The sequence below is a fragment of the Mytilus galloprovincialis genome, chromosome 4 (genome assembly GCF_965363235.1).
Source record: "Mytilus galloprovincialis chromosome 4, xbMytGall1.hap1.1, whole genome shotgun sequence".
Taxonomy (NCBI): domain Eukaryota; kingdom Metazoa; phylum Mollusca; class Bivalvia; order Mytilida; family Mytilidae; genus Mytilus; species Mytilus galloprovincialis.
In genome coordinates, this window is record NC_134841.1 from 6,987,933 (window position 1) to 7,003,143 (window position 15,211).

Sequence of the window (15,211 nt, forward strand, 5' to 3'; positions counted from 1 at the left end):
CAAAGCTTGGAAAAAGTTGCACTGAGAGTATTCAGTAAACACAAGTTGATGATAGAAAGATGCATGACATCAAATTGTATAGTACGTCTACATGAACCTCAATCAATTTTCAAGAAACTCTGATTTGTATTTTTTGAAAAAATGCAACGAAAAATTTCATACATGACTGTTATGTCTATTAAATTCAGAGTGAAGATATAATGAAGTCCTGTGATCTTTAAGAAAAAAAACAAAGTTTAGAAAGATCATTATTTCTCTCATGTATGACAAGTATTACCATTCAAATATCCTTGATTATGATTATTTTCTACATTAATGTCATAATGACTGTGTTGCTTGCACTTGCATAAAAATAAATTTACTTCTGGATACTATCTTATGATCATAAATAAGCTCTTGTCCAAGTTTGGTAGAAATCCAGGATAGTTTAAAAAAGTTATTAAAATTTCGATAAATTCAACCACAGATCGAATATTTGTGGAAGCCACCTCCACCGACGGAATGTAGGATTGCTATGTCTCGCTTTTTGAACTAAAGTCAAAGCTCGACAAAAACTTAAAGAAATATTTCTAAATTACTTAGTTATAGATTTTTTAGTGTTGACTGAGTATACCTTTTATTGGGCTCATTGAACTCTAGAACTCTCTGAGCAGGACTTGGCGAGTTTCTAGATGGCACTTGAGAATGTGCTGTTTTTCCAGGTGACATCTTTCTTACTTCCCAGGCTATAGGAGCTGGTCTGAAAAATTCAAACAAAGAAAATTAATTTTACTGCAATACAAAAAAGTTTATTTTCAAAGTGATTTACAATAAAGATTCGACTATAACTTATAAGCTATTGTTCTGTCATCATAATGGAATAAAGGTCAAATAAAATATACTATATATACTATATTCTCAGATGTGTATTTCAATTTAGGTACTCATAAGATCTTATAACAGGCATACTTGTTTACCCTGTATCATCATAAGATTATCAGTGTGTTCTATGAAATATTAGGAGGGAATGGGGTTGAAGATATTCTCACCTGTCACCCTCTCTTGTAGCTTCATCATAAGCTTTCATAAGATGCATTCTGTCTATTAGAGATTTAACATCATTGGTACTTTGTTCCAGCATGTTTAAGGGGGAGGGGAGTGTTGTAGATATCCTCACCTGTCACCCTCTCTTGTAGGGTCATCATAAGCTTTCATTAGATGCATTCTGTCTATAAGAGATTTAAAATCATTGGTACTTTGTTCCAGCATGTTTAAGGGGGAGGGGAGTGTTGTAGATATCCTTACCTGTCACCCTCTCTTGTAGCGTCATCATAAGCTTTCATTAGATGCATTCTGTCTATAAGAGATTTAAAATCATTGGTACTTTGTTCCAGCATGTTTAAGCAGGAGGAAAGTGTTGTAGATATCCTTACCTGTCACCCTCTCTTGTAGGGTCATCATAAGCTTTCATTAGATGCATTCTGTCTATTACAGATTTAAAATCATTGGTACTTTGTTCCAGCATGTTTAAGCAGGAGGAAAGTGTTGTAGATATCCTCACCTGTCACCCTCTCTTGTAGGGTCATCATAAGCTTTCATTAGATGCATTCTGTCTATTACAGATTTAAAATCATTGGTACTTTGTTCCAGCATGTTTAAGGGGGAGGGGAGTGTTGTAGATATCCTTACCTGTCACCCTCTCTTGTAGGGTCATCATAAGCTTTCATTAGATGCATTCTGTCTATTACAGATTTAAAATCATTGGTACTTTGTTCCAGCATGTTTAAGGGGGAGGGGAGTGTTGTAGATATCCTTACCTGTCACCCTCTCTTGTAGGGTCATCATAAGCTTTCATTAGATGCATTCTGTCTATAAGAGATTTAACATCATTGGTACTTTGTTCCAGCATGTTTAAGGGGGAGGGGAGTGTTGTAGATATCCTCACCTGTCACCCTCTCTTGTAGCGTCATCATAAGCTTTCATTAGATGCATTCTGTCTATTACAGATTTAAAATCATTGGTACTTTGTTCCAGCATGTTTAAGGGGGAGGGGAGTGTTGTAGATATCCTTACCTGTCACCCTCTCTTGTAGGGTCATCATAAGCTTTCATTAGATGCATTCTGTCTATAAGAGATTTAACATCATTGGTACTTTGTTCCAGCATGTTTAAGGGGGAGGGGAGTGTTGTAGATATCCTCACCTGTCACCCTCTCTTGTAGCGTCATCATAAGCTTTCATTAGATGCATTCTGTCTATTACAGATTTAAAATCATTGGTACTTTGTTCCAGCATGTTTAAGGGGGAGGGGAGTGTTGTAGATATCCTTACCTGTCACCCTCTCTTGTAGGGTCATCATAAGCTTTCATTAGATGCATTCTGTCTATAAGAGATTTAACATCATTGGTACTTTGTTCCAGCATGTTTAAGCAGGAGGAAAGTGTTGTAGATATCCTTACCTGTCACCCTCTCTTGTAGCGTCATCATAAGCTTTCATTAGATGCATTCTGTCTATAAGAGATTTAAAATCATTGGTACTTTGTTCCAGCATGTTTAAGGGGGAGGGGAGTGTTGTAGATATCCTTACCTGTCACCCTCTCTTGTAGGGTCATCATAAGCTTTCATTAGATGCATTCTGTCTATAAGAGATTTAAAATCATTGGTACTTTGTTCCAGCATGTTTAAGGGGGAGGGGAGTGTTGTAGATATCCTTACCTGTCACCCTCTCTTGTAGCTTCATCATAAGCTTTTATTAGATGCATTCTGTCTATAAGAGATTTAAAATCATTGGTACTTTGTTCCAGCATGTTTAAGCAGGAGGAAAGTGTTGTAGATATCCTTACCTGTCACCCTCTCTTGTAGCTTCATCATAAGCTTTCATTAGATGCATTCTGTCTATTAGAGATTTAACATCATTGGTACTTTGTTCCAGCATGTTTAAGGGGGAGGGGAGTGTTGTAGATATCCTTACCTGTCACCCTCTCTTGTAGCGTCATCATAAGCTTTCATTAGATTCATTCTGTCTATAAGAGATTTAAAATCATTGGTACTTTGTTCCAGCATGTTTAAGCAGGAGGAAAGTGTTGTAGATATCCTTACCTGTCATCCTCTCTTGTAGCTTCATCATAAGCTTTCATTAGATGCATTCTGTCTATTACAGATTTAAAATCATTGGTACTTTGTTCCAGCATGTTTAAGCAGGAGGAAAGTGTTGTATATATCCTTACCTGTCCCCCTCTCTTGTAGCATCCTCATAAGCTTTCATTAGATGCATTCTGTCTATTAGAGATTTAAAATCATTGGTACTTTGTTCCAGCATCATAATCACTTCCTAAAATTCATTGGAGAATTAATATACATCAAGTACACTTTATTCTTATATTCTAATTAAGTTAATATACATAAAATACACTTTATTCTGATATTGTCTGTGTTTTACTACAATGTTACATTCTGGTCAATTTGATTTAAATTAGCTGTTATGGAAATTAGTCCAGTATTTTTATTTGTAATCAACAAATGACATGAAAAAAATATTAGACTATAATGTCTGGTTTCATTTCCTCAACTGGAACAAAACAGCCTTTAAACCTCTTGCTGCCAGTTGTTTTTCAAGGTTGCATTTTGTTTGCCAGAAAATATGACAGCTCGACGTTTGTGACGTCAGATGTCCAACAATGACATCATTCAAAATATGATTTCACACCATACTGACCGTTACATTTGGGACCCAGTGATGAAAAATATAACCCTGTTTAATCTTTGGTCTTTTATTTGAAAACTATACAGCTATGAGGAGAAGCTTGCATAAAATCATAACATGGGCATTCGTGTCCCTCCAGCACAGTCCATGTTGACACGAGTCCTTCTGGCAGCAAGACGGTTAAAAGCCATACAAGCTATAGTATACATGATATAGCTCAAAATGTAAATTATCAGACATGTAAATCTATGTAATTATAAATGTGCATCTAAAGTCAGGAATCAATTTCAATAGTGGTTGTTATTGTTTTTGGTCAATTAAAAGACTTTTAGTTGATCATGTAGATGATGTCGAATCTTGTTTTGAATCTGGGAGATTTATATCATTTTGTGGTTTTGCTTCAGTCTGCATACAAGTATAAAGTGTGAACTTTATTGAACATAAATTGATGAGTACACATACCCACAAAAAACACACAATAAACTGTTATCACAGAGATATGTCTCGCCTTTTTGTAATTTTGATTATCAATGATTATGCAAATGTTGAAATCAAAATAGCAATACTTAAAAAAACATCTTACACAAGTTATGCAAACATTCAAAGTCAATGAACCATGACTGAGTTACATGGCGCAACAATCTCCAAGTAAATAAGATGTGCCAATGCTAATACAACTGTATACCAAATACAATTGACTTATCATAAGTCGTTCCCAAACCTAAATACAAAAATAAACTTGTCAACTATGAAAAAGTTTCAAAGTAAATGAACCATAAAGAGGGGATTGGCTATACAATCTCCATGGAAACAATACTTGCAAATGCCAATAAATATGCACACCAAGTATCATTGACTTAACATTATAACATTAGCAGTTCATCTTAAACTGATCTAATCACAAACTAATACATGTAAACTAAGATAGTCACTAGACTGTGACTGAGGGGTGAGGCCAAATATTCTCCATGGAAATGAGATGTACCAATGCTTATACAACTTAATACCAATTAACATTGGCCTTCTACTAATCGTTCCCCTTGAACTGACCTAATCACAAACTAAGACATGATAACTTTGAAAATTTTTCAAAGTCAATAGACAATGACTAAGGGGTTGGAGCCAAATTATCCCCAGGGATATGAGATATGCCAATGCTTTTACAACTGCATACCAAATATAATTGACCTACCACTTGTGGTTCACCATAAACTAGACTTAATCACAAACTACATTATAATACATTGTTGATGCCATCGCTGCTGTCGCGGACGCTGGAAACAGCATACCTATGTCTCGTTTTTTGACTCTGTCAAAGCGAGACAAAAAATGCTTTCTCACAAAATATAGAAGCCAGGAATATAGGATTTGTTTTTTTGAGATTGAATAAATTGTATAGGTCTTTTACTTTATTCCTACACCATACATCGCTCTACAAAAACTTCAAATATTCTTCAGTGCACATGCTGAAATGTCTCGCCTTATTTACTAATCATTGATATTATGTTGATAGTCCTAAATATAACGCTTTATTACTGTCACATAAACTCAACCTTAACCAAGAAAACAAAACATTGATCAATGAACCATGAAAATGAGGTCATGGTCAGATAAACATGCCAGGTAGACATGTACAGCTAACAATTCTTCCATTCAACAAATATAGCTGACCTATTGCTTATAAATTAAAAAAAACAAACCAAAACATAAATACTTAACACTTAGCAATAAACCATGAAAATGAGGTCAAGGTCAAATAAAACCTGTGTGACTGACATATAGATCATTAAATATTTCCATACACCAAATATAGTTGACCTATTGCATATAGTATTGGAAAAAATTGACCAAAGCTCAAAACTTAACTTTGACCACTGAACCATGAAAATGAGGTTAAGGTCTCATAACACCTGTCAGCTAGACATTCACACCTTACAATGATTCCATACACCAAATATAGTAGACCTATTGCATATAGTATAAGAAAAACAGACCAAAATACAAAAACTTAACTATAACCACTGAACCATGAAAATGAGGTCAAGGTCAGATGACACCTGCCAGTTGGACATGTACACCTTACAGTCCTTCCATACACCGAATATACTAGACCTATTGCTTATAGTAAACTGTATCTGAGATATGGACATGGACCACCAAAACTTAACCTTGATCACTGATCCATGAAATGAGGTTGAGGTCAAGCGAAAACTGCCTGACCTGCATGAGGACTTTGCAAGGTATGCACATATCAAATATAGTTATCCTATTACTTATAATAAAGGAGAATTTAACATTACAAAAATTCTTTACTTTTTTTCAAGTAGTCGCTGAACCATGAAAATGAGTTCAAGGACATTGCACAAATGACTGATGGAAAGTTTGTAACTTGAGGCATCTATATACAAAGTATGTAGCATCCAGGTCTTCCACCTTCTAAAATATAAAGCTTTTAGGTAGTAAGCTAAAGCCGCCGCCACCGCCACCGCCGCCATCGGATCACTATCCCTATGTCAAGCTTTCTTCAACAAAAGTTGCAGGCTCGACAAAAATGACATTTGAATGATTTTTATGTGCAGATAGGTGAACAAAATTTTGTGTAATATCTTCTTTTTTTTAATTAGAGAAATCTAGTTCTGATCACATGGATCAGATCACAACAAAGTATAGGGAAAAGGGTACTATTACATTTTCCCAGCATTAGTTTGGCCTTTTGAATACCCAGAACAGGTGAAGGAAGTCAACTTAGGAGCGCTGTGATTGGATGTAAGGGTGCAATATATTTTTTTATTTATCTATGAATAACTGCAGTGTGTATATTTACAATATAAATTTTAAAACCTATTGAAATATTTTCTAGAGAATTATTTCATAAATTTGGTGTAAAATTATGTTGGGCATGGATAACATAAACAAGCTCCGTTGGAAATTGGTCATGATACTTTTTGGCTTCATTTTTAAAATAGAGTAATAAAGTACTAACACCACACATAACTGTTTTATCCAGGTTTTTATAATAAAAAGTTGTAAATTTAGAAAATGTTAGTAGTGTCACCTATGGCAGAATAAATAGTACCGTTTTCCCTATATACAACATCAAAATCTGTGCTGCTTGAAAGACTTATGAAAACCAAATTCAAATACATTGTCTTGTTGTATTAATAGATAATGACCAATAAACAATCAAATGATTTGTTTTCTGCTTACTAAACTTTAACTGAATGCTTAACATTATCTCTGATTAACTGTACCTTGCATTCTACCACACTTTCATCTTGTTCACATGTTTCATAAATAGCATCAACAGCTCTTTGTAGATTATCAAAGAGAAATTTCCAATATCTGGCTCTACGGTCACTCTTTCTGGTCCCTCCATCAGACCTAGGAGATCTGGTTAGGTCTTGTTTGTATGATGATTGGTCCTCTAAAGATGATGGTCTGTGTTTACCTTGTGATCTTTGTTGATTATCTTTCTGTGAAAGCTTTCTCTGTCTACCAGGGTAGCCTTGTCCTGTAAATAGAATTTTAATAATTTCAAATATCTATATGTTTGACTGACATACTGTTTCCTCACATTGGATACAAACTTTTCCATAGTTGTATGTTTCTCCACACAGAAACAGGGGCCATACATCAACACAGAGGAATGAGATCTTGGGATCATAGACACAACATCAACAGTTAATGTATGCATAAAACAGATGAGAGAATACTTCACTGGAATTTGTCTCATCCTGAAGAACACGATGGGTGCACTAGTGGGACAGGGATTGTCAACTCTTGAATTATATCTTAATCCCCGTCTTTCTTAGTAAGTTTTGTGTATAGTTATTTGTAGTTTGTTGTTTTACTCTTCTTCCTTTTTCAGCAATTGTGAGATATAGATCTAGATCTGTTACGTTGACATAAAAAAGTGACGTTGACATACAATTTTTCATTAGGCTCCTGGTATCTTTTTTAAAGGGAAATTTACATGTAAGATGTTTCAGTATACATGGTATATAGAGTAAACAGTGTCTACATTTTCTAACCGTAAAGATAAATAATAAGTGACGAACTGACAATGCTACATTTCATTTTTCATCAATCTGATATCAGATATATGGCAAAGATTGGTAAATAAACTGATACATACATGTACTTGCAACAAAAACAATAAATCTAGAATTTTTCCCAACAGTCAACAGAGAATATTGGTCAATGTTTATACATGTACTTTTATAAATCTATATTATGTCTGTATAGTTTTTGAAAATCATGTTTCTTATCCTTTATATACAATTACAATTCAAGAAATACTTCTACAGAAAGTTGCAATTTACAACATTTAAATCAATACAAAAAACAGACTGACCTTTAGTTTTCATGAAGAATGATAAATAAATATCACAAATAAAACAAATCTCTATGATGGATAACAACGACTATTTGCTCTACTGAATTTATGGATATCATCAATTAATGATAGGCTACGAACATTAACATATAAGTATCCCATGTAAATCAATAGACAAAATTAGTAAACAGTAATTTAATTTGGACAGGAAAAGTCTCAACAGACCAAAAACAATAATACAAGACAATTATTCAAAATTGGAATAGGAGTCATAGGTCATATGCTAATGAGCAAATGGAAAATGTACTTTAATTTTCTATGGAAATGAAGCCTTTGATTACTGACATTTGATGTGTTTCATCCGGATCTGTTATGGGACGATCACTTTTATCTGGTAGAATTATATTGTACATATAATTAATTAATCAGGAGCCTTAGGACAATTAAGTCTCTCCCAGAAATCAATTTTATACTCTAATTACAGGGTTTTTCAAACTCTAAAATAAGTGGACAATAGGAGTCAAAATACTAATAACTTAATTATCGTAAGTGCAACAAAATTGCAGTTAACTTTAATTGGATACTCAATTTTGTGTTTACTTCATGTAACAGTATTTTTACCACAGTTTGTAAGCTGTTATAATGCACCATCAAACTTTTTTCCTGCAGGTTATACATGTAGATTAGACTTCCCTATAAGGGAACCAGTCTACAGAGGAAGGGAGGTTACTCAATTTCTGTAAAATAACTCAGAATTCCCCACCAATTGGCACCTATACATGACCTAAATGAACAATGATGAAGTCACCTCAACCATGACGAGGTAAGTATCAGAAAGTGAATAGTATATTACTACCTCAGAGAGTACTACAGCTCAGAAAGTGAATAGTATATTACTACCTCAGAGAGTACTACAGCTTTAATTGTACAAACCATGAAAAATGCAAGGTAAAAAAAAAAGCAGAAAACACCAAAAGGGGATTCAAAACTCATAAGCTGGAGATAATGGCAAGAATCCATTCTAGCAACAATGAAAAATAATGGTGTAAAAGTTAGTGACGTTAATTTTTCCTTAAGACATTTCATAACTTGGATATGTTCCAATTATAAAGGGTATCATACCTGTTCAATGTTGTTCTTGCAGCTTTATTTGTACCTTACAATTTGATTTAGACTAGAATATATTGAATTTACTTTTTCGATATAAGCTTAGAAGCAAATATTCCATGTTTCAACCCACCACAATTTTGTGCGTGTCCCAAGTCAGGAGTCTATGGCCTTTGTTAGTCTTGTGTGTTTTTTAATTTTCGTTCATTTATATTTTTTTAAATTTAGTATGACAATGTATGACTTTGAATTTCACTGAACTAGTACACATTTTTATTAAGGGACCAACTGAGGCCCAGCTGCAGGTGCAGGATTTTCTCGCTGGGTTGAAGACCCATTAATTGCCTTTGGCTGTAATCTGCTCTTTAGTTGGATTGTTGTCTCTTTGACATACATGTTTTCCCCACTTCCAATCTCAATTTAATTTCAACTGAACAACATGTTCATAAGTTATAATCAAAAGCATGCTATGAATGAAAACAAATTTCTGGTTTAAGTCTAAGACATGAACAGCAACCCAACAACCCAAGAAAAGGGGGAAACATTTCAAGCAGAAGTCACAAAAACGCTTGAAAGTTTGACATTATTCAATCTCCTTACCTGAGCTTGATCGTCTTTGCTCTACAGGTACGTTGTAGATGACAAGATTTCTCGCGGTTCTTCCTTCTTCTTGCACTATTTTTCTAACTCTATCATAACTGTTCATTCTATGATAATTCGATGTCTGTAAAAGAAATTGACCTAATTTATTATATAATAAAAATTCTCTTCAATATCCCCTCTGTTGTTTTTATCATTCTTTTATTTACCAAGTACACATGATATAAAACATGTATTTACAAAACACTTAACATTATCTAGCACATGAACCCATTGACAATTGGCAGTACCTGTCTAATACTTCTTATACATAAATATGTGTAAGTTACAATCAGAAGGAGGAGATAACTAGAAGATCTGAATTGGTTAGGGTTGAACAAATATTAGGAGGGATCATTTAACATCTGATCTGATTTATTGTAGTGTATTCAACAGACTGTAAACACAGACTTAGGTTTTAGAACATTTGGGAGAGGTGCACTTTATTTGGGAGAGGTGCACGTTATTTGGCTCAAAGATGAAAATTTGTGTATGCATGTGAGTACTTCATTTATATAAATAAAGGAGAATGGAGGAAGGAGACAGCAACCAAACAAGTTGAACAACTAAATGTACTAGAATCAAAATCATAAGTTTATATAAAGTATACTGTAAAGTTGCAGTAAAATTATCTTTGATATTAAAACTGGAAATTTCATTGGTTAACTCGGCAGTTATACATGTTATATGCAAAACCATATCTCTTAATACATGTAGTAGAATCCATGGTTAAGACTGAGGAAAATGTCTGAATGAAGGGACCACTAAAGATGAAATAATTTAAAATGTTTTATATATTTTCTGTTATTACAAAAAAACTCAATTTCAAATTTTGCATAATAAATAAGTCAAAGTCAAGTTGAACTGTGAGCTATTGAACATTGCTCACTAATGATAACCCCTCTGTAAGTATTCAGTAAACAGGACAATGATGGGCATGCATGAGTGTTGGATGTTAATATACATCACAAAGTATAGTATGCTCACATGATTCCAAATTCAGAAGGCCTTGATATGGAGTTCCTAAGAAAAAATATATAATTATTAAGATATTGTCAGCTGCTTGTTGTTGAAGGTAACTTTTTGACTCTTTGTTTATCATGTTTATAGGTAATTAAATGTGGTCTTGTGTTGCCCCTATGCATTTTTAAATTTAACAATTTAGCAATCTTAATTTGTTGCTTCTCTTATCTTTTCAGAAAGTTTGATCATCAAGTCATCAAAAATGTGTAATTTTCATAAATATTTTAAACAAGTACCCTTATTTTTCTTTACTTTATAAAAGGTACATTAGCATGTAATTATTAATGTTTTAACATGGGCTACATGTAGTTCAAAGAGCGTTGTTTTGTTAATATTAATATTATCATGCAATAAAAAAATTCAAGATTCAATGACAAAAACCAAAATTCTGATTTAATTGCAGAAAATGGAGATACAGAAAGAGGAGGAGAAAGGGGACACAAGTGCACACACTTAAATCTCTAGCCTGCTTAACCTGAACCAATGAACCATGAAAATGTGTTTCTAGTCAGATGAACCCTGTCAGATGAACTTGTACAATTTTTCCAATCATTCTATATGCCCATTTAAGTTGACCGATTTTTTATAGCATAGAATAATTTTCAGGAATACTTGCATAGTTCTTTAATCGTATTAAATTCTGTATTAAGTTTATATCTATAATAAAAGTGTCATATCTTGATTATTGAAAAGGGGCTCAAATTCTTTACTTGCATTAATATTGATATAAACACATCGTCCTAATTCGCCATCCGTATTAATCATTTAAAATGTTAGTTAACTTGGCATGCCATACTCCAAAAAAAAGAAAGTGCGGACGTGAAAGAAAGCACTCTTCTCCGTTTACGATACACTTACGACGTAACTTGCAATCAACTTAGTAGTCCTTTACAATGCCTTTTTAAAACACACGTAACGTGAAAGTAGAACCACATGTAAACAGATCGTAAACTAATACAATGATCGTAAGTTAAGAAGGCTTTGTGAAACTGTGGCCTGCAGGTGCGAGGGCTGAGCATCTCCTACGTCAGACCTTTTGTGACGTCATGTGATATTTTAAAGTAAAGGCGCATTTAAAATTTGTCCGAACTGATTTTTTCACTTCAATTTACACAATAACAAACAATGCAACTGTAAAATCATCCAATACATGTAGCAATTTTAATCTGTATGGCAACAGGAATGGCATGGCTTCTTTGGGTAGGTCTTTCCAATCATCATAAAGCAAAATTGTTAAAACTTCAAAGCTAGCTTCAGTAAATCTATAACTAGCCTGAAAATCTGACTGTATATGGTTCACCGTGAAATGCATGGTTTATATGTCTGCTACACATCATACAACAAATGGGCACCCATAGTTAGCCTCTGGATTAGAACTTATCCGAACCCCCAGACACTGGACAAATTTTGTCCGTGGTTAAGCTATTTTATCCACTGAACAAATTTTGAACAACCAAATTTGTCCAGTGGACAGAAGTTATCCAGTGGATAACTTTATCCAGCCTTTTGAACAACCCAGCCCTGATGATCTGAGAAATGGATATAATCATCAAAACTTAATTTATAATATCTTACTTGACCCAATTAAACTTGACAAACAAACAGGGCATCCCTAGCCAAATTCATCAGATGGAAGGCAAAAAGTATTTTGACTATGTCACATATATTCATGTGTCTGTCCCTAGACTAGTCAGGAACCTTGTTATTGGTTGTCTTATACTCTTATATCATATTTTAATGCTTCCTGTTTTTTGGAGAGTTGATGGCTTATCTTTAATAATTTCTTAATCTATTCATATTTTTTATGTATCACAAAATTTGAGAGCTTGTCTTTCAAATGTAATATTGTATATGATAAACTATATACATGATATATATAACTGTCTATTGTTGAACTGTCTGCTGCCCTCTAGATCTCTTTTGGTTGTTGGTGTTAGGTTGTTGTCTCAATGGCATTTTATATTATCACTATGCATGTCTATGTGAAGTATGTACTTTTAATGTTAAAACAAGCATGTCAAGGAATTATTTAAATCTGAAATAATTTTGAAATATGAAAATTTATAAGAAATATACATGATGACATGCAACACAACTAAGGAGGGTTAGCCATGCATGCATAGATAAGGGATGTCTGCATGTAGCATGTTTAGCTAGGTTAGTTTTCATCATACATATCGGATCAATTTTACAGAATTCAAAATTAATTGAGATTCAAATAAAGCCATGTTTTAATGTAAAAGGATGGGTGAAAGCTTCTGGAGACTTCGGATAGTAGCAGCAAAATTTTGGGAGTCTGATGCAATCACAGAGGTCAAACCCTTAAAAGTTGGGACAAGTTTTGACACAATAATCTTTATTCAAGCTTGATACTCTCTGAATTTTGATTGTGATCAATTTTTGACTCAACATAGGTTTCTGACACAAAATAAATGTGGTCATGATCAAAGATCTTAAAAATTGGAAATGGGACATTGAATTTACCTAGTATGTTCAGTCAGATACTTAAAATCAAACAACAAAGTTAGATTCAGTATACAACTGAACTAGTTGAATTTTTACTTGATAACATTTTTATTTGCTTTGGAGATTCCATATACATGTATCGTCAAGTTATTGGAATTCCAATGGGGACTAACTGTGCATCACTTATTGCGGAACCTGTTTTTGTATTGATATGAGTTACAATTTATGACTAAAATCAGCAAAGACCCATTGAAACAACACCTGATACAAAAATTTAACAATACTTTTAGATATTTGGATGATATATTGGCTCTAAATAATGAGGACTTCTGTATGTATACTAAAGAAATTTATCCTGTTGAACGTACTTTAAATAAAGCTAATACTAACAATGACCACTGCCCTTTCCTCTATCTTGATATCTATATCAATAATGGGAAGCTTCATACAAAAATTTATGATAAAAGAGATGATTTTTCATTTCCTATCGTTAATTAACCATTTTTAGATGGTGACCTTCCCTTGTCGCCATCTTATGGTGTTTATATATCTCAACGTGTTCCATTCGCTCGTGTATGTAACAATGTATTAGATTTCAGCGAGAGAAATTTATGTATTACGGAAAAATTATTACACCAGGGTTTTCGATATCAGAAACTTGTGAAAACATTTACTAAATTTTATCATCAGTATGATGAAATCATTCGTAAATATAACTCAACATGCAGACATCTTATACGTTCAGGTATTTCACATCCAATGTTTTATGGTAATATTCTTTACAAAGCACAAAACTGTCAGTATTCACCTCAAAAGCTAACAAAACTTTTAAACAGACTTATTAAGAAGAGATATAGTTACGATACTGTTGTCAGGTCATTAAAGATTGTATATTTTGGCTTTAATATTGATTCACTTATAGCCAAAGAGTCTTTGCATTGGAATTAAACACATTTATTCTAAAACCAGTTGTTGGCATGACACAGGTTATGTTTTTCTTATATATTTCATGATGGTATAATACTAAACACCTAACAGAAGGGGGGTCAAGTAGGATATACGGTACTGTAGTTCCATCGGAAGAAAATAGGAGTAAATTGGTTTAAATTAGAAGTAAATCGGTTTACATGTATATATATATATTTTGACATATTAACAGGTCGACAGGTCGACAGGTTGACAATGAAAAGGTCGACAAGTGTTAAAATCGACAGTTATGATTTTTTCAAATATTGGTTTAAATTAGAAGTAAATCGGTTTACATGTATATATATATATATTTTGACATATTAACAGGTCGACAGGTCTTATTAACCTGTCGACCTGTCAACCTGTTAACTATAATTTGTTTTTACATTTTTAACATTGTCAATCTGTCGACTTGTCAACCTGTCAACCAATTATTTGAACGATAACATTTTTAACATTGTCAACCTGTCGACTTGTCTACTTGTCAACCTGTCAACCTGTCGACTTGTCAACCTGTCAACCACTTATTTCAACCATAACATTTTTAAAATTGTCAACCTGTCGACTTGTCAACCTGTCTTTCACTCATTAATTTTACTAGAATGAAAAATTCAAACAGTTTTACCTTTATTACCCATGAATACATACGCGTAGGAATTTACGGCAAAAAAGCCGGAACTATAGTACCGTATATCCTACTTGAGCCCAGAAGGGATTGTGCCTGATATTCATATGATGAAGACATAATCTTTCAATCAGTTTAATTGAGGTCTGGAGCTGGCATGTCAGTAACTGCTAGTAGTCTGTTGTTATTTATGTATTATTTTCTTTTGTTTCATATTCTGACATCAGACTCAGACTTTTCTTAAAATGAGTTTGACTGTGCGATTTGTTGTGCGTTTGTTTTTTCTACATTGGCTAGAGATATAGGGGGAGGGTTGAGATCTCAAACTAGGTGCTCTGCAGGGCACAGCTTTATACGACCACAGAG

At 33.5% G+C, this 15,211-nt stretch overlaps 1 protein-coding gene and 1 long non-coding RNA gene across 6 annotated transcripts in view; one reads left to right on the plus strand and one right to left on the minus strand.

The window, feature by feature from the left end:
- LOC143071238 (S phase cyclin A-associated protein in the endoplasmic reticulum-like) overlaps window positions 1–15,211 on the minus strand; it is a 73,532-nt gene that overhangs the window by 53,918 nt on the left and 4,403 nt on the right. Inside the window, exons 2-6 of one of the 5 annotated variants that reach the window (XM_076245426.1) lie at window positions 10,750–10,785; window positions 9,724–9,847; window positions 6,932–7,191; window positions 3,205–3,308; window positions 614–739 (exon numbers count right to left, since the gene is read on the minus strand). In XM_076245426.1, coding sequence (XP_076101541.1) covers window positions 614–739; window positions 3,205–3,308; window positions 6,932–7,191; window positions 9,724–9,829 — 596 coding nt within the window. In that variant the 5' untranslated portion in view covers window positions 9,830–9,847; window positions 10,750–10,785. The other 4 variants (XM_076245425.1, XM_076245428.1, XM_076245429.1 and 1 more) reach the window with 4 other exon arrangements.
- LOC143071241 (uncharacterized) lies at window positions 9,868–11,477 on the plus strand. The gene is made up of 2 exons (XR_012976830.1): window positions 9,868–10,260; window positions 11,189–11,477. It is a non-coding gene; the product is annotated as an uncharacterized LOC143071241 (long non-coding RNA).